General features: G+C 48.1%; 1 protein-coding gene across 5 annotated transcripts in view; it reads right to left on the bottom strand.

Moving 5' to 3' along the window:
• PNPLA7 (patatin like domain 7, lysophospholipase) overlaps window positions 1–24,492 on the bottom strand; it is a 134,348-nt gene that overhangs the window by 41,115 nt on the left and 68,741 nt on the right. For all 5 annotated transcript variants that reach the window (XM_054646220.2, XM_054646221.2, XM_077188922.1 and 2 more), the window contains 6 exons: window positions 23,376–23,436; window positions 20,698–20,847; window positions 10,129–10,192; window positions 9,505–9,673; window positions 8,248–8,430; window positions 6,456–6,574 (listed from right to left, as the gene is read on the bottom strand). In XM_054646220.2, coding sequence (XP_054502195.2) covers window positions 6,456–6,574; window positions 8,248–8,430; window positions 9,505–9,673; window positions 10,129–10,192; window positions 20,698–20,847; window positions 23,376–23,436 — 746 coding nt within the window. The remainder of the gene's footprint in view (window positions 1–6,455; window positions 6,575–8,247; window positions 8,431–9,504; window positions 9,674–10,128; window positions 10,193–20,697; window positions 20,848–23,375; window positions 23,437–24,492) is intronic.

Here is a 24,492-nt window from a genome sequence, read left to right as displayed (position 1 = left end):
AAGGAACTGGTGATGACAGCACTTGGGCTCCAGAGACCCCTTACCCCTCCTACCCTGGGGTGCCCCTCACCAGACTCAGTCCATGTTAAGTCCTGAACCCAGCAAAGGAGCTGAAAAACATTTACTGTGTCCCAACTTATGTGAGGAACATCAAGAGCCCAGGAAACTCCCATGGGATTTTCTTTCATCCCTTTGTAATCTCTACATTGAGTGTCTTTAGGATCCCACAGGGGAAAGCACTGCTCTGTGTTTCTGGCAGTGTTTTCCCAGTGTTCTCCTCTGGAGCTGCCTCCTTCAGGCAGCAAATTCCTCCCCTCTCCTCCCACACACCCTAAGTTCACATTGTCTGGGTGCCTGGGGTCAGGTTTCATAGTTTAAGTAACTCTCCCCATGTTTCCAGTTCCCTCCCTGTATTTGAGGTTCAGTGATCAATCCTAGGAGCCCACCAGCTCCATCCCAAGTTCTGCAGCTCTGCAGTGGCAGCTTTAAACAACTTCCATGCACACACTTCTCCTCCTGATAGGGGTAAAAAGCCTCCTATCATTAGTTACCTGTCTTAGCTGAGGAATAAGAATTAACCTTCCTTAACTGCTGGAACTGATTCCAAAGCACCTGCACCATAAAACCTCAGAGTGTCCCCAGAGGTTCTGTTATTGCCCAAGACTGAACCCCAGGGTTTCATAACCACGATGCAAGAAAAGGAGCTGCAGCCTGGGAAGGGAGCTGTCAGCACCATGGGAGCAAATTGTCCATGTCAAGGACAGCACTTTGTCATTGGAGCAGCATTTCCACCTCAAATTTCAGCTTTTTATTCCTCAGATGTTGCATCACACGCTGGAGGTTGGGCTATGAGGTGTCAGTTCTACCCCTGCACCACCAGCCAGCCCCCTCCACCCCTTGGAGCCAAACCCTGGTCCTGACCCAGGGGCCATCACCTTTATTAAAACCCTCACTAAGCTCTGATATTTTCTGTGCTGTCTTTCCTTGTTTTCTCTCCCTGTGCTGCTCTCTGCCTTTGTGGACCATGGAGCAGAAGATGACGTTGCACAAGGGATCTCAGCTCTTCTCCACAGCAGCAGTGCTGAGAACAGACCTTCCCATGCTGCCACTTGGCCTTGGGAGAATTAAACATAGCCCCAAAAGACAGAGGTGCTATTTCCACCCTCCTTTCCTTGCAACACCTTCCTCAGTCATTACCACTGTTACATTACCACATTACGCTGATGAGAATTTAAATGTTCATTAATTCTGTCAGCTTGTCAATTTTTCCTTAACGAATTCAAGCAAGGGGAAGAACAGTGGCTTCATGACTCCTCTCAGGAAAAAAAAGTTGATGAGAATTTCACAGGAGACAAGAAAGAAATTTCTTTTACCTGCAGTGACCCTCTTGCCAAACACCAGACCTGCACTATGCAGTGCAGAAGTGAAAGTTTCTCAGAGCTAAGATGGCAAAATCCAATTCAGGAGGAGGCATTGAGCATCTAAGTAACAGGGTAAGCAGCAAACCCTGTCTGTTACCAATTAGTATGAGAAAAGGACAGAATTAATAAGCAGCTGCCTTCAACCAAGATGGGATGAAAAGGGTTTTGCTTTAAGGCTCCTCTCCATGTTAGAGTAACAAACCAAACAGAAAAACAAATCAACCCCCAAAACCTACTGGTGTTTTCATTAATCATTTCTGACTCCACACATGAGCATACTGCAGATTCAGCTTCTGTACCCTGCCAGCTTGGCCAGCTCTTCACTGCTGGGTGTGTAATTAAAATGCTGTGTCACCAGCCATGGAGCAGCAGCACCAGATCCCTGCGCCTGCTGAAGGCAGCCAGAGCTCCCCAGACAACCTGGGAGGAATATCAGATCTCACAGCACAGCACTAACTTGCCTCTAAGTGTTTTACATGGGTAGATCAGGCCATCAATCCCAAACCTGATTCCTCTTTTAGCAGGCTGGAGCGGGGGAAGCACCACAGGGCTCGTTCCCAGGCAAGAGCTCCTCACCTCCCAGCCACACTTGCAGGCTAAAAGCACCAACAGTCAGAAAAGGAACATGATCTTCTCAAGTTCTCAAAATCTGTTGCAAGCTTTTCCTTATGGTGTGTTGGGAGCTTTGCATCATTTCTTTTCTGCCCTCATTGCTCAGAACACAAAGGGGCAAAACCCTCCCAAGTAATGCTGCCACATTGGGCTCAGCCTCCAAACAGAAGCTCCTGGAGATGCATGTGAGCTTCCACCACGGCCCCAGGTGGCTGTGGGCACATCCCACCTGCTCTTTGCTTGCCCCCCTGTACAGGACAGGGTGACCTGTGCATCCCTTCCAGGCACTGCATGCAGCTCTGCCATCCTGCCTGTGCCAGGGCTTTGGCCCAGTGCAGACACAGACAAACAAATTCTTTGTGCCTTGCTGAAGAACAGAGCAGTGTCTGGTGGCAGAGACAGGAGGCAGGATTGACAGGATTTTACTAAAAGTTGCCTGAGTGAGCTGGAGCTGCAGCCAAACATCACAGCCACAGCAAATCCTCCATGGTTTATTCTCCCTGCAATCCCAGAGTCAAACCCAGAGTGCAGAGAGCAAATGTGACCTCCTGAGAGCAGAACAATTGAGATCTGTCTCTCAGGACTCTCCCAGCCTCTTCATCCCTGGGTAAAGCCATTGAATAGGAAGATAAAGCCAGGCTCTAAGGAGCTCAGCAGTAGCCCATGAGTGACCAGCTGCCTGTTTTTCCTTCTCTCAGAGCCTGGAGTGTGAGCACCCTGCACGTGGCACAGGCTGCAGCAGCACAGACAGACACAGGAGACAACAGGAATGTTCATCAGACACAGAGATCCCATAACAAAAAGGGCAGAATTTGCTTCTCCTACACTGCTGCTTTTATCCTCCCTTTCCAGAGAGCCAGAGATGGAAACAAAGGAAAGGCAGAAAGGACAAGTTGCTGAAACAAGCCACCTGCCCAAAATGAAATGGTCTGAGCCACATCTGTAGAGTCAGCAAGAAAAAACTGTGTGCACAAAAACCCAGCTACTTGACACATCAAGTGCTGAGGTGAGATAATAAGTTTGAGGAGAAAACTAAACAACAAAAAGAGAAATGAAAAGATGCCCTGATGAAATATCTGAAAATATCCTCTGATAGCAGCTCCTCAGGAGAGCTTGAAATGCTCAGGGTGGGATGTGCAGGGACAGGAGTAAAGATCCTTGTGGGTCCCTTCCAGCCCAGGATACTCCATGATTCTGAACAGCTCAACACATTCTTCTCCCAAAGCCTTAAGGATTCCCAGATAGCTCTGTAATAATTATTTACTCCCAAGAAATTTTAGTTTTCAAACATCTTTGCTGAGACAACCATAGCAAACCAAAGAAGGGGTGGGCTGTACGTGGGAGGGCTAAAGGTCAGGACAATTATTTATGGAAGGTTTATGCCTTTGTTGCAGGGCTTGATGTGTCATTAACCTTGCAACTCCACCTCAGAGGTATTATTTTCCTAAACCCAAATCCCCTTTCCTTCCCTCAAACTCCACAAGGTTTCTATCTAAAATTAAGTTAGCATTTAACAAAAGCAAAACACTGTAATTTTAGAACCATATCACTTCAAGTTGTTTTATTTTTATGCTCGTAGGAGAAAGAAAACCTTTAGTTCCTATGAGCCTTTTGTCATGACAAACCACAATGATAATTACTGGGAAGCTGCTCTTGCTAAAACCTCCCAATCCGGCTGTCACTGGGAAGCCAGACAAACATTCCCAAAATAACAACTAAATAATTGATATTACTGGAGTCACAGAACACAATACCTTGAACAAATACCCACCAGCCAGCCCCTGTCACTGGCACCTCTCCCTGCCTGTGTGACCTGCATGGTTCCTGCTCTGAGAGCGAGGTGGGAGGATATTCATGTAATTATTATCCAAAGGCCATCAACAGTCTGTGCAGAGACCCACAAAGACATCCTTAGTCTGACTGTGCTTTAACCACAGGGTGATTTTAAGTACCTAATCTAATCTCTTGAAATTCCCTTGTTAGTAGAAATGGGCAATCTAAGAATTTATTTTGCCCTTCAAAAGGCAGAGGTTCAGAGTAATTCTGAATCTTTACATGGTTAAGAGCAATTTTGTCTTTTCTCCAGTCTTAATTATATTCTCATTTCAAAAAATCTCTATCTAACCACAATTTAGATGATTATTTAATGACTAGAACAGCATTCTGTACCCTTCCAGGGAAAACACAGTGCTCACACCATCCCTGTGCCAGCCTGGAACCCCTGAACAAGCATCTCAGTCTGTGGCATAGCAAATATTTCAGAGAAGGAAGAAACATCCCATTGATCCACTCTGCCCTTAATCCTCTTCAAGTCCTCCCCATTCAGGGATGCAGAAATGAGCAGAGTGATGCTAATGGCCCATGGCTCCTTGCTGAATGGGTGATGAGCATCCAGACACCCCAAAGCCAACACAGCAGCAGAGCAGCTTTGCAGAGAGGGACAGCACAGGACCAACACAGTGACCCTGCTCCTCCTTACCTCAGATCCTGCACACCCACAGGTGGGAGCTTGCAAATTAAGTAGTAGAATAAAAAAACAAAAAAACAAACAAAAAAATAGTTTGGCAAAAATTACAGCAATGTTAGAGAAGGAAGGAAGGGAAGGAGCAAAATGTGCTGCCAGCAGTACAGGAGTGCACATATTTAGCATGACACAGGCTCTGGTAGAGGCAGAGATATCAGCTGGGAACAAATAACAAACCACAAATGCTCTCTATCAGTGGATGAGAAGCCTCCTGAGATACTCAGATAAAACAGAAGCTCCCCTCTGCTGCTCTGCTTTGTGTCTCCACAGGACAGAGCTTGTCTCAGAAATGAAATCCAGAAACCAGCCCAGGTGAGGGGCTGTGAAAGGGAGCAGGATCAAGGCACCTGTGAGACACTCGAGGAACCAGCTCTGGCTGCCTGAGCACCAGTGACTGCTCAGGAGGAGCTGGCACAAAGGAGCTCCAGCCTTTCCTGCAGCCAAGGCTCCCCTGAAGCACGCGCTGGCCCAGCGACAAAAATGTGATATTTCTGTGCACTTCAACAGACAGACTGCGTGCAAATTAGGGGTTTATTTTTTTTGAGAGCTGTATTTCAAAGCACTCCTTTAAAGCAGGGCTTCAAGAACACTGATGGAGACAACGAAGGCGGCGCTCGCTTGAGACAAAGGGAGACTCGATTCTGTCTCAACAGAAAACTCTCCAAGTAGAAAAGGATTCCAAAGAAAAATGCCAGCAGCAATTTATTTCTAAAGCTCACTGGGGTTTCAGATGGAATTCTAACAGAGTGCTCAGCACACACCCTGTCCTTGTGTCTGCAAAAACACACCCTTCCTGTAAGGTAAGGCTGTCAAAGTGTATGGGTACCTGGGGGCTTGGAGGATTATAAAGATGAGAACATTGTCCATTAGAGGACATAATTCCTCTTACTGCTCAAACTTTGAAGAGCTTTGAAATACTGTGAGCCATTTCCTAATGTAAGAATCCATAAGGGAAAAAAAATCCAAAGTGTAGGCCAGCAGAAAGAAACGTCATCTTTCGTGCCCTGGTCACCTCCTGGTATTAAACCATTATGAGAAGTCTCAAGAGGTCACAAACACTCATCTTCCTTCTGCAGAAATTCTGCACAAATCCCCACAGCAGGTCAAGTTTGTGTCATTCCTCAGTGTCTCCTCCTCCAAATGCTGCCTGCAGAGCAGTGCTGGTGTCCCAGGATCTCTGTTATCCTGAGGGATCTGTCCCAGCCCAGGGACAGCTTTTGGATCTGGTGGATGCACCAGCACAGAATCCTAGAGTGGTTTGGATTGGGAGGGACCTTAGAGCCCATCCTGTCCCACCCCATGCCATGGGCAGGGGCTCCTTGCCCAGGCCAGGCTGCCCAGAGCCCCCTGCAGCCCATCCAGGATGCCCAGAGCCCCTGCAGCCCATCCAGGATTCCCAGAGCTCCTGCAGCCCATCCAGGATTCCCAGAGCCCCTGCAGCCCATCCAGGCTGCCCAGAGCCCCCTGCAGCCCATCCAGGATGCCCAGAGCCCCCTGCAGCCCTGCCAGGGTGCCCAGAGCCCTGTGCAGCCCTGCCAGGGTGCCCAGAGCCCCTGCAGCCCATCCAGGATGCCCAGAGCCCCTGCAGCCCATCCAGGATGCCCAGAGCCCCTGTGCAGCTCTGCCAGGATGCCCAGAGCCCTGTGCAGCTTTGCCAGGATGCCCAGAGCCCCCTGCAGCCCTGCCAGGATGCCCAGAGCCCTGTGCAGCCTATCCAGGATGCCCAGAGCCCTGTGCAGCCCATCCAGGATGCCCAGAGCCCCGTGCAGCCCTGCCAGGATGCCCAGAGCCCTGTGCAGCTTTGCCAGGATGCCCAGAACCCCCTGAAGCCCATCCAGGATGCCCAGAGCCCCCTGCAGCCCTGCCAGGGTGCCCAGAGCCCCAGGACAATGCCCTACCTGGCCCCTCCGCCGCCCAGCACCAGCGCGATGGCGTTGCCCGTCAGGACCCGGGCCAGGCGGGAGAAGTCGGAGTGACGGTCTGGAACCTTCTGGAACACACGTTCATACATCTCCACCTGCAGAGGAGAGCCAGGCACGGTCACTGCATGGGCAGGGCAGCCAGCAGCAGCCTGCTAAAAGATGCTGCAAAGATGAGGAGATTGAGATTGGAGCTTCTCTCTTGTGAGGGAATGCTGGGGGAGCTGGCGCTGCTCAGCATGGAGAAGACAATGCTGAGAGGGGACATCATCCCTGTGTGTCCCTGTGTGCAGGGAGGGCTCAGGACAGGGACCAGGCCCTGCTCCATGGGGCCCAGCAATGGCACCAGAGGAACGGGCAGGAGGTGATGCCCAGGAGCTCCACCTGGACAGCAATAAGAATTTCTTTCCTGCACAGTCACCGAGCACTGGACAGAGACCAGAGAGGCTCTGAGATCTCCCTCACTAGAGATTCTCCAAGCCTGTCTGGGCACAATCCCAGGGTCTGCTCCAGGGACCCTTTTGAGCAGGGAGGTGTGACTGAAGGAGCTCCAGTGGTCCTTTCCAGCCTGAAGCTGTCAGTGATTCTGTTACAGCTCTTCTTCAAAACAACAGAGGCTTGTGAACCACCCAAACAGTTCTAGTGGCCAGTGGCCTCTCTGAGTCTTCTATAGCTGCTGGGGGTGCTACAGAATTTCCTTTACAGCTTCTTTGTCACAGACATGTTTTATAAAAAATCCTTTCCTTAGGATTTTTTCTCCTGAGAAGCTGAGAGGCCTCAGGAACAAAATGTAACCAATGGTTATCTGCTGCTGTGGAATGCAACAGGTGCATCTGGGATTGGGCTCATGTGGTTGTTTCTCATTAATGGCCAATCACAGTCTGGCTGTTTCAGACTTGCTGGTTAGTCACAGGATTTTGTTACCATTCCATTCTTCTTCTTCTTAGCTAGACTTCTGATGAAATCCTTTCTTCTATTCTTTTAGTATAGTTTTAATATATCATTTACTTTTAATATAATATATATATATCATAAAATAATAAATCAGCCTTCTGAAACATGGAGTCACATTCTCGTCTCTTCCCTGGTCCTGGGACCCCTGTGAACACCATCACACTTCTTCTCTTCCTTGACAAGGATTTAAAGTTCTTGGGAAGCATCCCAGACTGCCTCTGCCTCATGTTCAGCACAGCTTTGGGAAGCACAGGGATGCTCCTAACAAGAAGGACTCTACTATGGCCTGTACACACCTTTCATTGGGACTCTGAGAGAGTGATTACTCTTTCAAGATATCAAAAAGCCAAGTCTGTATCCATAAAGAAAACCTGGTCCCTTATCCCTGTTCTCTAAATCCAGCTGAGGCCAAACAGATTTTTAAAGAGTGTGGTCTCATATTTCAGTGGGACTCCTCTGAGAAAGATCCTTTTTTAATAATAGAATGGGTTTGTTAATAATAGAATGGGTTTTTCTTCCTTACAGGTCTCCAAAACCAGTTTTTACAATTATGGAGATGATAGCCCAAATTATAATGAGAGCCAGAATGAGATTGCTGACTATGGTAGGCCGAGACTTTGTAATTATCTATTTACCTTTGAAAAAAGATTACAGTGATTGGGTGTTGCAAAATTCAGAGGATTTGCAGAATGCATTGTTAAATCTCTGTGTGTAAGAATATGGTGGACTATGATTGCCCCAGATCCCCTTTGACACACACATCACAGATCAAGTGAGACACAGCAAGGGACCAGCCACCAAAGCAGGACTGTCTTACCAGCTTGGGCAGGCTCCTTTTGGAGAAGACTCTGCGTGGGCAGTGGATGTGGAGGTGAGCAGAACACCAGCTCCTCATGTTGAGCCACTCCACGGTGCGGGACGGGAGGGGCCCGTCCTCCTTGTGCAGCAGGATCAGCTGCTTCTGGGCCCTCACTGCCGTGTTCTCCAGCATCCTCTCCAGCTGCACATGGACACCCAAGGAAAGGACAGTGAGTCCTGGCTGCTCCAGTCTCAGGGTGAAATACATCCACACACCCCCCACACCCCTATTCCCACCTGAATCCCGCTCTGCACACTCACAGCCCCCAAACATGACTGATTTACACAACAACACTGTTAACTCTGGGCTTACACAGCACACAGAGGCCTAAAATCAGCCAAGGATTCAAACCTAAATGGTTTTGACTTAAACCAGGCCATTAAAAGCACAGGACAGGCAGGAGCTGCTCCTGCAATGTGAGATGCTGCCCAAGTTAGACTTGAGCCCACAAATATTCAGTGTTTTTTTCTTTCCCTTCCCATCAGTCCACTTTTTTCCCTCTTTGCATTTCTGATTTTGATTTTTTTTGTTGTTGTTTTAGGCAACTGCTGGCAGCTTGTTCTGCCTGTGCTTCCTGCCTCCCACATCCATGCAGGAAGAGCCCACACAACAGGACACACACGAAAGCTGCACGTGGGACCAGCCCAGGCTCTCTGCAGGTCAGACTCAGCACTTCACCATCCTAAAAAACCCACCTGTGATCCCTTTTTAAAATTTCTTGAAGAATTTTTGTCTGGTCAGAAGACTTTGGTAATAAAATATAAAATCATAAAAATAGATAGTAAATGGAAAAAAATTACAGCTTAAGATCTGTAATAAAATATAATAAATAATTCATAGACTGTGATTTATATCTACTTTTTCCTAAGCACACACCATGAATTTCATCCAGGCAGAAAAGAATTTCTCCCTCTGTGTGGAAGCCCAAAGAAATTCTGGGCAGAAACACAAAGCTTCAAAGCAATTTTTGATTTACCATTGGCCAAAATGACTCTTTTGAGGAAAAGAACTTTGCTGGAAGTACTCCTACATAAAACTTGCCATCTCAGAGGATTCTCATGCAATTCTTTTGCTATTCCTAACAGGCATTTCTCAGGAATATTTCATTATTTATGCCTCACTGGGTGTTAAAGCCAGGAACACACATGAGTGTGAAGCAAGCTGCTTTGAGCTGGGCTGTTCCCAGTGCCAGGAGGGGAAGGAGCAGCTCCCAACCTCTCCCACAGTGGGCTCCTGGTCTCCCAGCCCCACGATGAGGATGCAGTCGGCCTGGCGGATGCAGCGCTGGGTCCAGGGGGTCAGGGTGCTGTCAGCCTGGTACAGCACAATCCTGTGGATGTCCTCCTGCTGGCCCAGCCAGCTGGTCAGTCTGTACTCGTGGATGCTGGGGACACACAAGGAAAACAGAGAATTCAACTGCTGTTATATCACAGCTCCCAAGAGAAGAGAGGGAATCTTACACAGGGAGAGAGTGACATTTCCTGCTCAGCCAGGATCTGCTCCCAGCTCCTACTGCCTCTGTTTGTCCAGGATTTACACCATTAGACAAACACCAAGGAAGGAGGATACAGTGATGCCTCACTTCAATGCTTCCACAGCATCCCTAAGCAGGAACACACTCAGAGAAATTCAGCTTTTCCAATTTCACAAGTGAGAAAGTATCTGTGGGAAAAACCCACCCACACCTGCACAAATACTCCTGAAACATTATTGTCTCCAACACCAGGAGCAGAAGGCCCAGTGTATGATAGAAGACAGGATTCTGGTCCCAAACTCTGTGTATTTATAAGAAAAGCCCAGTGTCTCTGCATTTCCCTGAGCAGTGATGAGGGCAGGTACCTGTCGAGAGCAGCAGAGCCCAGGCGCTGTTTGATGTTGTCACTGGTGAGCAACAGGGCAGGACCTGGGGGAACAAGGAAATTCACCTGTAAACACCTCAGTCTGAGCTCCTGGAGAAAACTGCCCAGAGCAGCTGTGCACACCCCATCCCTGGAAGTGTCCAAGACCAGGCTGGACAGGGCTTGGAGCAGCCTGGCATAGAGGAAGGTGTCCCTGTCCATGGCAGGAGGTGGAATAGGATGGATCTTAAGGTCCTTTCCAACCCAAACCATTCTCTGATTCCAAGAATTCAATTCCAAAAGTTTGCTTTGAAGGTAGTGATGGATCAGTACATTGATCAGAGCTGGCACAAAGTCTTCACAAAAATTTTCACACTTTTCTAGGAATACATCTTCCAATTCTACCTATTCCCAGAGCTCTGTTACTGCATTAGTCACAACCTGCAAGCTCTGTTATCCCATTCCTCAAGGTCATGTAGGATCACAGAGCCATGGAATGGTTTGAGTTGGAAACGACCTTAAAGCTCATCCCATTCCATGGGCAGGACACCTTCCTGAGGACCAGGCTGCTCCAAGCCCTGTCCAGCCTGGCTCTGGTGACAACTCCTACTGCAGCTGCATCTTCACCACCTCAGCATTCAGAACAGCACACACCTTTACAGCCACAGGAAGGCCAGCATCCTGCTTCCAAAGAAAAAAGCTGTTCCCCCCACCTTCCAAAATACAGAACTTGTTCATCCTGCATTGAACCACCTCCCCAGGTGAATCCTCAAGCTCTCTGCAGCATCACTACTCCTTATCCAACATGCCAACAGGAACTCCAAAAAACATTCCCAAATCTGTAAGGCATGGTCAGACTCCACTACAGACACAGACACATCTGGCAACAACCTTAGATCTGAGCTGAATTTTGGTGTACATAAAGCTTCTTGCAGGCACTTTAGTTTAATTTTCTTATTAACAATTCTAGTGCAGCAGCAATTTGTGCCATATGTGGTAGAAGTTGCAGGGTGACTGCAGCTAAATTTAAAAAATGCAAAGAAAAGAAAACTTAAGAGAATAACTGCACACCTAGAGAAAATATTACCTGTCTCTTACTGAGAGAGAAATTCACATTTACAAAACATGACAGAGCAGTTGCTTTTTATTCATGCTTTCATTGTGCAATCCTTCACTGTTTCATTAAAAACAGAACTGAAATTTATGTACTAAATAACAAAACACTTCATTATGTAAGGAGTCTCAAGGCAAGGTTATAATGTGTTCACTAAAAATCAGGGAACTGTGAACAACCAACATGGGAGAAGGTCACAAATTCACATTGCTGTATTCAAATAGCAAAACCCCCAGGTACAGATTTGGAACTGGGTGTCCTGACCTTCAGGGCCAACTCATCTCCCCTGTCCTAGGTTACAAATGCAAGATGTGGCTGGGGCTGTGTGTTCTATCCCCATCTGTCAGAGCTGGGGCAGTTCTCTGCTGTCCATGGGCAGTTTTTTCTTGATCTCTCCCCCAGCCAATCCTCCCTGCAGGAGATCTCTGCTGTCCATGGCCACTGAGTGTCCCTGCAGGGCTGATCCAATTCCAGCATCCCATGGGGAGATGCTGCATTGCCCAGGGCAGGAGCCAAGCATTCCTACCTGGATCCAATGTGAGCCTGGCACAGCACAGCAGCCTTTGCCCAGTGCATTGCCAGAGGAGCAGCTTCTGCTGCCCTGCATGGCCAGAGGGAGCCCAGGCCCATCTGCAGCAGCCCTGGAGCTGCAGAGGAAAACTCCCCCCTTGTGCAGGATCCCTGCTCCAGCAGAAGCACAGCTGGCACTGCAGGAGGGCTGAGCCCCCATGGGATGGGGCTGTGCCACCCCCTGACACACAGGGGACAGGGCCTGCTCTCACTCTGGCAGTGGCTTGTTTTCTTTATTTGTACTATTACATTTGTATTTTAATTTTCCTAGTAGAGAACTGTTATTCCTACTCCCATATCTTTGCCTGAGAGCTCCTTAATTTCAAAATTATAATAATTCAGAGGAAGGGGGTTTACATTTTCCATTTCAGGAGAGGCTCCTGCCTTCCTTAGCAGACACCTGGCTTTTCAAAGCAAAACATTCCCTCTCAGTGCTCAAGTCCTGTTGCAAAGGCTTCACTCTGCTTTAATTGACTTTACTTTTAGACTTGAAGATGTTCCCAGGTGCCATTTCCATCTTGTACTTTCCAATACCTAAATAACATTTGCTCTTTGCTACACTGATTATCAAAGAAGATCAAACAGAAATGGACAAAAATATCCCATAAGCAGAGACCAAAAGATAAAGCTGGTGAGAAAGCAGAGAGAGGAGGATGACTCAAGAATAGAATTTGACTTCCCCATCCTCCAATGAAAGTTCTGGAAGTTGGTTCCTATGAATGCAGAGGGAATGAGCAGCACTTCCAGAGCAGATCTGGGTTTAGCCTGCCCTTCCCTCCTCCCTCTGGAGCTCCTTGAGCCATCCCACAGCAGGGAACAGCCCCAGTGCTGGGGAAGGGGGCAATCACCACATCTTTAACACTGGCAGATTCTTTATCTGACTCACTGTTCACCTGGTGTCAGTGTTGGTATGGCTTTGAAATGGCACAAGGGGATAAGAGAGGTCTCCCAGAGGGAATACTGATGGCACTGCCCAGGACAGAACTGCAAGGGACAGAGTGCAGGGCAATTTGCAAGCATTCAGCAGCAGAGTGATCATCAATGTTCATTAACGTGTCAGAGTTCTCAGTTAAATAGAAAAGACAGGTGGATTAAAATTGTATTCCTGGACATGTGGCTTACAAAGCTTTCTGGCAGGGGTGGAAGTTTAGTAGGCAAAGACAAACAGCCTGGAATGCCAAGTGAGCTGAGGAATGCAATACAAATGCTAAGTAAGAGAGCCAACACCAAGGGAACAGCGTGGGCACCTCTGCCTGTAACCCCCTGCCCTGGGCACTGAGATCCAGCAGCACCAGTCCCTGGTGATGCTCTGGGGCCCAGGCTCCAGAGGGACACCATCAAAGCCACAGACCTGCAGCCAGAACAGCTTTCATCCTAGGGGAGAGGCAGAGCTTGTAGGGCTGGGGTGGATCTTTGTGTTCCTTCAGCCAGAGGCACCTTGGCTGTGGACAACATCAGAACGAGCCTTGGAGAGACTTAAAAATCATATCCAGACTTCACTTCTGATGTGGGAAAGCAGCAGTTCAGAGAACAGGACACAAACAAGGGTGCCCAGACAGACCCTGGCTGTGCCAGCTCAGGAGGAGCCTGCCCAGCACCCCATCCCTCACGCACCAGGAACACGGGACAAAGATTCCCAGACCTTCACTCATCCCCAGCACGGAACACGGTGATGCTTCCAACAGAACCAACTTGTTTTGTCTCAGAAATACCAACCATCTGCTCTGCACTCCCAGTTTCTAGCAGGCTCCCAATTAATCAGCCATTAAAACCCCTCCATTAATGAGACCAAGAACACCAACATATGTGAGCTCAGAAAACAGAACCAACAAAAAGTGTTATCTCAACTAAACTGGTGTGAGCAACCAGTAATGAAAAAATATCATTCCCATCCTGGAGGTTCAAGGCCAGGTTGGACAGGGGTTGGAACAAGCTGGGATAGTGGAAGGTGTCCATGGCAGTGGGTGAGATGGGCTTTAAGGTCCCTTCCAAGCTAAACCATTCCATGATTCTGTGATGATTCAAAACCACAGCCCTTGAACAGCCACACCTGCAGGCAGGAGTGACCAGCCCAACGTGTCAGTGCATCCTTAAAGGGCTTTGTCACAGTCACACACCTCTAAGCACCCCCTCTCCAAACCTGGCACCAGCCTCATGGGCAGCTTCCAGCTGGAGCTGGCATCAGGGACACATCCTGCACTCCTCAGTGTTCTATTAATGGGATCAGAACAGCTCAAAGTGAAGAACAGGAGAGGTGATGTGAGGTAACATGAAATATTCCTCCAAGCCCTGTGTGTGTCTCTGACAGCAGCCAGCAGCAGATTGCTGGGGAGGAGAATCAGAGCAAGAAAAGCTGAGTGCCATTCCCTGAGCCTCCAGCTATCCACAGCTTTCTCAGCCTTTTGGATTTCTCAAGCCTGAGGTGGTGACTTTCAGTAGCCTGGGGCATTTTTCTGTCAGCCAAGAGCTCACAGGGATTCTGAAGCTCAGGTTTTCTGTGCTTCAGGTGAGAGAACTGCAGGCAGTGGCCTCAGCCCAGGCCCAGGGATTGTGGTTTCTGGGAAAACCTCCTGGAGCATCTAAAGCTGTACTCCAGGGCCATCTGTTTTTCAGTACAAAACTAAGAACTCCATGAAACAGGAGGGAAGGGAAGGAAAAGCTGGCAAATGCCAGAGGTCTGGTTCATTTTATCTGCTAACAAACAAGGGCACTGAAGAGAAGGGCTGCAGCAAAGCTTCCAACCTCCTGCCCCAGAGAGGAGGAAAAAACCATCACACAAGACATAAAACCTCCCTTTCTTGCCAGTGAGCAAGAGACTCACTTGGGTCATTTTTCCCACAGAACACCAGCGTATGCAGAAGCAGGAGTACAGGTGTCCTAGTTCTAAGTCTAATAAAACATGGTCCAAGAGTTGCCTCGAGAAATGAGTGGCCCAGAGGGCAGAGTGATTTCTGAGGCTCAGAAATGGTTTCAAATCCACCTCACCAGAAAAACACACCCACATCAAAAGACAAGGCCAGTACAATATACACTGTGGAAAAATTTCAGCAGAGCAAATTTACTTGCTTGGACTCCATTAAAAGAAAATTTACTTTTGGCCTAATAAAAGTCTTCCAAATTATGTGGCAAAGTCACATAACTGATAAATGAGTTGGATGTCAGAGGATCTTGTCCAGCAAAAAAATACTAAGTGGTGCCAGGGTTCAGGCACCACAGTGAACATTTCACATTTAAATCTAATCTGTGTGTAAAGACAGGCAGAACTGTAATTAAAAACTCCAATAAATTATTAGCAAAGATTTTTCAGTGAGCTGTCCAATACATTATACATTTTTAGAACTGAAAAGAAGGAAAATTTAAAGGGCAGAAAGGAATGAGAGAGACACATATGTTGGATTTGAATCCCTCCCTACTTCAGTTTGAAATTCTATGAGATCAGAGGGCTCCCACATAGAACCAGAATTTGCACAGCCATGTGGTGTCTTTTAGCTGGTCTCAGGAAAGGAACAAAAAAATAGTCAGGCAAATACTTTTGAAAAATCTGAATACTGCAGAAGAACTTCTTATCAAAAGATGCTCTCAGCTCTACCAAGATTAAGAGGAAAATAATAAAAATAGACATCATGAACACTGACCAGAATTCATCAGCATGATGAATTGCACAGCAGCAAAACCGGCCCCCCTTCCTGGCACTCCAGTTCAGAGCTGGAAGATTCTGCTCCTGCTTCTGCAAGTTGGATATTGCACAGCCTCCTTTCTTGGAGACCCAGAGCCCCAGATGCTGAGAAAGGACTGTCCCACTGGAGCCAGGGGACAGCAGGGCTGCAGCCCTGGGGGTCTCTGTGCCCTGCAGGACCTGGGGGTCACTGTGCCCTGCAGGACTTTGGGGTCTCTGTGCCTTGCAGGACTTTGGGGTCTCTGTGCCCTGCAGGACCTCGGGGTCTCTGTGCCCTGCAGGACCTGGGGTTCACTGTGCCCTGCAGGACTTTGGGGTCACTGTGCCCTGCAGGACTTTGGGGTCTCTGTCCCTGCAGGACTTTGGGGTCTCTGTGCCCTGCAGGACTTTGGGGTCTCTGTGCCCTGCAGGACCTGGGGGTCACTGTGCCCTGCAGGACCTCGGGGTCACTGTGCCCTGCAGGACCTCGGGGTCACTGTGCCCTGCAGGACCTGGGGGTCTCTGTGCCCTGCAGGACCTTGGAGTCACTCTGCCCTGCAGGACCTGGGGGTCACTGTGCCCTGCAGGACCTGGGGGTCTCTGTGCCCTGCAGGACTTTGGGGTCTCTGTGCCCTGCAGGACCTGGGGGTCACTGTGCCCTGCAGGACCTGGGGGTCTCTGTGCCCTGCAGGACCTGGGGTTCACTGTGCCCTGCAGGACTTTGGGGTCTCTGTCCCTGCAGGACTTTGGGGTCTCTGTCCCTGCAGGACTTTGGGGTCTCTGTGCCCTGCAGGACTTTGGGGTCTCTGTGCCCTGCAGGACTTTGGGGTCTCTGTCCCTGCAGGACCTTCTGCTCTGCCCACAGAACCCAGAGCATTTTTCATTCTATCTCTCTCAAGGTGAAGGCAGGTCCAGCTGCTGCTGCCAGGTCCCAAGTGAACCTTTCATCCTACAGCTTGTGCCAGCAGCAGCGCTGCCCCAGCCCTGGCCCAGCACAGGCAGGAGCTGGAGCTGCTGCAGAGATCCAGAGGAGGCACCAGGGGGATCAGGGGATGGAGCAGCTCTGCTGGGAGGAGAGGCTGGGACAGCTGGGATTGTTCACCTGCACAGGAGAAGCTTTGGGGGCACCTCAGTGTGGCCTTGCAGAGCCTGAAGGTACAGGAAAGATGGAGAGAGACTGTCCAAGGGCCTGGAGTGCCAGGACAATAAGGAATGGCTCCCACTGCCAGAGGGCAGGGCTGGATGGGATATTGGGAATTAGGAATTGTTCCCTGGCAGGGTGGGCAGGCCCTGGCACAGGGTGCCCAGAGCAGCTGGGGCTGCCCCTGGATCCCTGGCAGTGCCCAAGGCCAGGCTGGACAGGGCTGGGAGCACCTGGGACAGTGGGAGGTGTCCCTGCCATGGCTGGGGTGGCACTGGATGAGTTTTATGGTCCCTTTCCAACCTGGACCATTCTGTGATTGGAAGCTCCATGGAAGCACAAACATCCCTTAGCATTTAATTGGGACACAATCCTACTGTCTGGAAACAATATGTGAATTATCATAAATCACAAAACACCAAATGTCAAAGGAACCAGCACAAATGGTCTGGGGAAAGCTGTAGGTGGTCCCACATGCTGGTGCTCCCTGGGTGCAGAATGAACCCCTGATGGAACAACAGGCTGCTCACCTGAGCTGCTCCCATTACAAATTAAAACATTAAAAAAAAATTTGAAAAAAAATTCAATTAAACCCACAAAAAAGAATTAACCAATGAAACCACTTAGTCCTGTCTCATTACAGGAAAAAATGGATTTTTTTTTCTGGGGGAAGAAAGATTCTGAGTACTTTTTCAGTTTTTGTGGAGAGTAAATACTCACTATCAAACTGAGATTTTCTAGTTGTCATTACTTTTATATCCCTTTAATAATACAGAAGTAGCTAAAAATTATCAAGACAAACTCCAGAATCCTGTTGAATAGATTCACCTGCAATCAGCTCCAACTCCAAGCACTGCCCACAGCCTTCTCATGCCAATTCCAGGAAAAGGAAAACCATTTTTAAGTGTTATACTGTGTTACAACCCAGCCTGCATTCCCAGCAGGACTGGGGCCAGCCTGCATCCTGAGGCCAGGCTCCTTCCCAGAGCTGCAGCAGCTGATGATTCTTGCAATGGTCTCAGTGTTCCTCCCTGCATCCTCCTCATTCCTTCTATCCTCCTCTCCAACCTGCATCAGGGGAATTCAAGGCATCACTGCAATATCCTGCTAAATTCATATTAACAGGAAGGGGAAGGAATTTTCTGTAATAAATATATTAAGTTGCAAAAGAAAGCTAAAACCAGCTGTTCTCCCCACATATTAAGGCTGCTCTCCACTGCTCTGGAACAGATTTGAAGCCCAGAGCAATGAAATTATACAGATCAAATGTTAAGTATGGATTAAATGTTAAGTCAAGTATTGTAATCAGATGCTGCCATTTAAATTACAATTAGAAAAAAGGTTGGTTCAAGGAAAAAAAAAAAAAAAAGGAAAAAAACCCCAAAAAAACATGAATAGCAGCAAATGTTCAAAGCAATTTTCCAAACTCAGAGTTCCTTTCAGAGAAGATTTTCAATTAACCTTTGTCAAGCACATTAACAGCTCTCATTTCCATAAAGCCAGGGCAGGTCTGTTCCCAGCTCACACCCAATCCCCAGGTGAGCCCAGCTGGGAGCTCAGGGAAGGGCTCAGGGAAGGGCTCAGGTGGCAGCAGCTGCTCAGCAAGGCCCCAGTGCAAACCTTTCCACATGGATTCATGGAATGGTTTGGGCTGGAAAGGACCTTAAAACTCATCTCATTCCATCTGTCCCAGGCTGCTCCCAGCCCTGTCCAGCCTGGCCCTGGGCACTGCCAGGGTTCCAGGGGCAGCCACAGCTCTGGGCAACAGCTCCCCTCATGCCAAATGTGCAGGTGAATAAAAAAACAACCTGAAAACAAATCAAAAATTCACTCCACTACTCAGTTCATTTTCTGTTGCAAGAAGTCAGAAGAAAAAAAAATTATTCCAAAACCAATCCCCTTCTCTGAAAGCCAAGCAGCACCTGCACGTGGCTGCCAGCACTTTGTGAGGAACACCCAAACAACCTCAACCAGAGGGCAGAGGAGGAAATACACAGTTAATACATACATGGAAATAGAAGTTAAAAAAAAAAAAAAGGAAGGAAAAAGAAAGCATTGCTTCTGCTAAATAAAGAAAGAAAACCTGCAGGTGCCCTCAGCCCAGGCCAGGCTGCAGAGGTTCTGCAGTGCCTGAGGGGGCTGTGGGGGCTGCGGGCCTGGTGCGGGGCCTGGTGCGGGGCCTGTGCGGGGCCTGGTGCGGGCCCGGGCTCCTGTGCCAGCGGTGTTTGGGACCAGATGGCTCCTGTGTTTGCCCACAACACTTTCCTCTTCCCACTGCAGCCGTCTGCTCCCTTTTGGCAACAACTTCAGGTGCCAAGGGTGCACAGAACCATCTCGAGCTGCCAAGCACGGCACAGGCGTCAGCAAGGGGAGGAACTGAAAAGGGTGAGGGAGGAAAGGCCGAGTGACCCCCCCAAATCCCCCTTGGGCACCTGCCTGCTGCTTTCAGCCCAAATGGGTGTTTTTATTCTGAACAGTCCATCTACCTACTTAAGTTTCTGTTTGTTTTATTTACAGGCTCTTAGTGTTGTCACACATCAAAACAAGCTGGCAATGATCCCTAAGGAGTCCCCATTAGCAATACAGCTCCATTATGGATTTAACATTTTTCTGCCATCTCCAAAATAAGAGGAATCTTCAAACACCCACAAATTAGTTCTCACTGTAACAAGTCTCCACCCTAAGTTGCACATAAATTCAGACTTCAGAAGGTTAAAGAGCTCATGCACCACTGGCTTCTTCCTCTGCCTGTTCACCCAGAAGATTTTTAAGCACAAACAGGAGTGTCAGCTCCAGACACTAAAAGTCAGAAAGAAAATTACCAATAAATGTAAGTGGTTCCACCTCAAGCACCACATAACCTGTACTTTTAAATAAGCCATGAGAGAGCAGACTAATAATTTCTCAAAGGACTACAGGAGATTCACTCAAGAGATATATAACAGCATTTGAGGATGAAAAGAGGATGTTCAGGAAATGTCAAACACCACTAATGAACACAAAATGAATTCTGAATTAAATGCATGAGTTTTCTGAGGAACTGGAACGTGCATAAGCAACTTCACCCATGGATAAAGCAATTAATGACTCAGCCATGAGCTGAACACATGGTTTTGTGGGCATGAGACAGACAAACAAGCTGGCAACAAATGGGACAATGATTTCAGACTAAACTTCGGATTTCCAGTGCCAGTCTGGATCTCCCCCACGAGCCTCTTCCACCAAGTCTTATCCTTACCACTCATGTACAACCACAATGCAAGAAAACTGCTAAGAAACCCTTTGCTGGATGAAGCTTTTCAGATGAGGAGGCTGGGAACACTCTCACCCACGAGCTGGACAGAACCAGACCCTCAGGTGCTATGGGAACGGTGCCCTGGTGTGGGATGTGTCTCCTGGAGAGACTGTGGGCAGCTGAGGGCAGCCAAGACAAGGGCAGAGAGGCTGGTGAGTATTTCCAAGTCATTGAGACAAAAAAGTTTTCCACTATAATTAAATGCATAATAAGGATGGGAATAGAGAAGCAAGAAGCATGGAAAAGGCTGATTCTGCTGCAGAATCACAGAATGGTTTGGGTTGGAAATTACTTTAAAGATTACCTTTAAGGACACCTTCCACTGTCCCAGGTTGTTCCAGCCTGGCCTTGGACATTTCCAGGGATCCAGGGGCAGTCCCAGCTTCTCTGGGCAACGTGTGCCAGGGCCTCCCCACCCTCACAAGAATTTCTCCCTAATCTGACCTAATCCTGCCCCAAGTTTATAACCATTCCCCACCATCCTGTGGGGACCTGGCCATATAAAAATTCCCTCTCCCTCCTTTTTATAAGGCCACAGGATTCTTTCCAGAACCTCCTTCCCAGCCCTGTGACCCTCCCCAGGTCCTGCTACCCCCTAACACAGCATGGACCCCCCTGTGACAGGTGCCAGCAGTTCTCACTGTCACAAGCCACCACCATAAATTGCACATAAATACAGACTTCAGAAGGTTAAAGAGCTCATGGACCACTGGTTCTTCTGCCACTGTGACCCCCATGGCACTCTGAAGTGGCCAGCAGGGTTTGTTTGCTGTGATGCCACCTGGGAACACTCACCCACAGCACTGAGGGCGTGCTTGAGCTCCAGGGTGAAGGCTGTCAGCGGCACCTCCTCGGACACCGGCATGATCGCCACCGTGGACAGGTTGCTGGCAGGATTCCCTGCATCCCACTTGCTGCTGGAGCTGTGCAGTCCCAGAGGATGACCTGTTCACAGAGAAAACACCTGCCATCAGTCAGGCAGGCTGCTAAACGTGGAATGTCACCTGCAGGCAGGAGGGAAAGTGTCACTGTGTCACCGAGCTGCTCAATGTCACAGAAATGGAACACAAACCTCCACAGCATGTGAGAGCAGAGTTCCCACATCTTTCATTTTAAGAGGATGAAGATCAGTTTCCATCATTTTCAGCTGCTGGTACAGCATGTGTGGGTTGAAGTCAGGCAATGTTAAAAATATGCCAGGAATATGTTAAATGAAACATGGATCTACCTGACCCAGGAAGACAAAGATTAAAAAAAGCACTTAAAATCCCTTTACCACAACTTTGGAACTGATTCCATAAGAGGAATTAGCTTAACTAACAAAACCTCCAAACCTGTTGTGCAGTATTAAAATATTCCAAAATTTTCCAAAACTTAACAATCCTTTTCTTATGGTATTCCTAAGCAAGGAAGGAAATACCTGTTTTCAACATAGCTCCTATAGAAAATGTGCATCTCTACCTGTTCTCCCTTCTCTGCAAGATGCAGAGCTTTACAGATAAGGGCTTAGGAGTATTAAAATATGGAACCTCTGAAGTAGCTGCAAAGTACCTGGGAACTATCTTTGATATAATTTGGTGAGTAAGGGCAGAGGAAAAGCAGTTTTTGAGAGAAATCTGCAGTGCATGTAAGGAAGATCAAGATCTTCCCAGACAGCTTAGAGCTGGTAAAGGTCCATGTTTTACAAACTGTTCTTGCTCTGATGATACTCTTTTTTCTCTTTAGCTGAGCCTTCTCAGAAAATTTCATTCTGCTGCTAATGCCTGTCAACTCAGCTCTGAGAACACACAAAAAAAATTTGAATTTAAGTTGGGATTTCACATCCTGCTTATCTCATTTCACCCAGCAAAGGCCTAACGTGTACCATCAAGGTGAATTCTTGAGCTGAGCATGTGGAAATACTTGATATCCCTCCCCTGTGCAAACCCATTCAAAGGTTCAAAGGCTCAATGCCAGAGTGACAGACCACTGCAGGACACAAAGAAATATCAGATAAACTTTAAAAAAAATACATATTCAGCAATTGAGTTATTAATTTCAAATCTTCTAAAACAGCTCTGCACAGAACATTAAATAGTTTTCCCCCTCCTTCTGGTGATCTTCAAGAAGATATCTGTAGGTTTAAACAGGCTTCACATCACAGCTCAACCCCTTCATCTTCACAGGCCCTTCCCTGCTCAGAACTTCAATGGTGATTCTCTGATTGAACTCCTGTTTTTCTTACTAATTTTCCTCCCACTTTCTGTTTCCCCCATTTTGCCCTGTTTCCCAGGCAGTGGGACACAGAGGCATTTCAGCAGGCACAGAAGTTTAAGTACAATTATCACCAGGCATTTGTGCACAAGTGGCTGTGCCCGGAAAGCTGAGCAGGTGAAGAGCAGATTCCCTTCCCCAGACTGCTCTGAAACAGGAAAGTGGGTGACCTTCATTTCCAGTCTCCTTGGAATTTGGCAAAACCAGCAACTGAAGGAATTAAACCCCCCCCAACCAAACAAAACCCAAACAATCCTCAGCATCAAAGAGCCCCACAACACCCCCAGCAGTTCACAGGCATCTGTTTGCTTTCAAATGCTGCTCAAGAAAATTGGGAGAATTCCCTCCTACTCCCTTCAGTCAGTAAAGAGACTTTGTGTTGGTGCTGCCACAAACACAAAGCTGCAGAAGCAACCCATGGCAGGCCATTTCCTCCCAGACAATTCATTAAAATACTGCAAATCCAGGCACTTGAACTCAGTCTGTGCTGCTGTTGCTCAGCATGGTGCTCTGATTCCAGCCCATTACAGCTGCTATTTCCAATGCTCCCTTCACATTGCTCTTGCAAGAAATTCCAGGGAAATTTCACTGCACACAGGCAGCAACACTTCTGGATCTCAATTGCAAATTATTTCATTCCTACACCCAGTTAGCCATGCTCTGCCAAAACCATCATGTGTACACAGATACAATGAAATCACCATCCACGTGCACCTGCAGCTGTAACAGACCACAGAATCCCAGACTGGTTTGGGTTGGAAGGGACCTTAAAGCCCATCCAGTGCCACCCCTGCCATGGCAGGGACACCTCCCACTGTCCCAGGTGCTCCCAGCCCTGCCCAGCCTGGCCTTGGGCACTGCCAGGGATCCAGGGGCAGCCCCAGCTGCTCTGGGCACCCTGTGCCAGGGCCTGCCCACCCTCACAGGGAACAATTCCCAATTCCCAATATCCCATCCATCCCTGCCCTCTGGCACTGGGAGCCATTCCCTGGGTCCTGTCCCTCCATCCCTTGTCCCCAGTCCCTCTCCAGCTCTCCTGGAGCCCCTTCAGGCCCTGGAAGGGGCTCTAAGTTCTCCCTGGAGACTTCTCCTCTCCAGGCTGAAATTTAGCAATGCATTTCCTTTCCAAGCATGCACTGCCTGTTTCCAATTTTAAGGATTCAAGTCTGGCTCCAAGGAAGTCCCAGCATCAATGGGAATAGTCCAGGAATGAGTCTCACCTCCCTGCTGCAGACTGCCAAGGATCTTCTCGCCCAGCAAGTGAATAAGTCTGGTCACAACCTGGGGGAGAAAGGGAAAAAAAAAAGAAATATTCAGGCAGAATGTACTGAAAGTAGAGCATCCACATGGAGATTTCCAAACTTTTTTAAGATGTTCCCTCAAGTTGAGGCACACAGAGTCAAGGGTTTGCAGCTGCAGCTTCTTTCCTGGCTGTAATGTGTGGTGATTGGTCATTTGTCTTGGTTTCTCCTACCTTGTTTTACTTTAATTTGGAAAAACAAGAAAACAAAGCAACCCCGGAACAGACAGGTTTTAACTTGCTTTGGGGGGAAAAAAAAAAGATTATTTGGGCAAACATGTCAAATTGCATTTCCAGCTCTCCTCATTTCTCTCTGCAGTGCACCTGCCCCTCGAAGTACACTCAGTGCTCAGTGGGTGCTGCACCTTTTGTAGGTGCTAAAGACTCAAAAAGATCCAAGCCTGTGTTCAAACAGACCCTTCCCCAATCCTGGTGAATGGTTTACAACAGCCAATTTGAAATATTTGGGGGGAAAAAGGGGAATAAATACACCCCCCAAACACCTGCAGAATCAAAACAAACTACCTAAGAAATTGCCTTCCCCCTCAAATCATGTTTGCCTGGTAATTCATGTTTGAAGACACAGATGTGCTCCCAGCTGTTTTTCCAGCAGGACTCACATAAATATAAACTAATATTCCAATAGCCAAATGTATCTCCAAACTGACAAGCCTCTCTCCAACATGACCAATCAATAATTCCTGACAAGTGGGATAGCAGAAGACTAATCCTTGCAATATCAAGAAGTGACAGACACAGAAAATGCAGCATTTATTCTGAAAGCTCTACACAGATGTTTTACCAAATAAGGAAAAGAGTTATTTAAATGCATTAAGGATTAATAGAGCAATCATTAAACATCCCCCCCAGACAAATAACTCTAGGTCAAAATAGCTCAGGAGGACATGAAAAAACCCCAACACAATTGCCACAACAGAAGTTCTCCAAGGTCAACAAGCAAAACAAGCAGCAGCCAGGTTACCTGGGATCCTGGATAAACACACCCTGCTCCCACAGAAACAGGCACTTTGGGATGC

This window comes from Agelaius phoeniceus, chromosome 21 (assembly GCF_051311805.1).
Source record: "Agelaius phoeniceus isolate bAgePho1 chromosome 21, bAgePho1.hap1, whole genome shotgun sequence".
Taxonomy (NCBI): Eukaryota; Metazoa; Chordata; class Aves; order Passeriformes; family Icteridae; genus Agelaius; species Agelaius phoeniceus.
The sequence above is the reverse complement of the archived record's forward strand: the minus strand, read 5'-3'. Positions and strand labels throughout refer to the sequence as shown.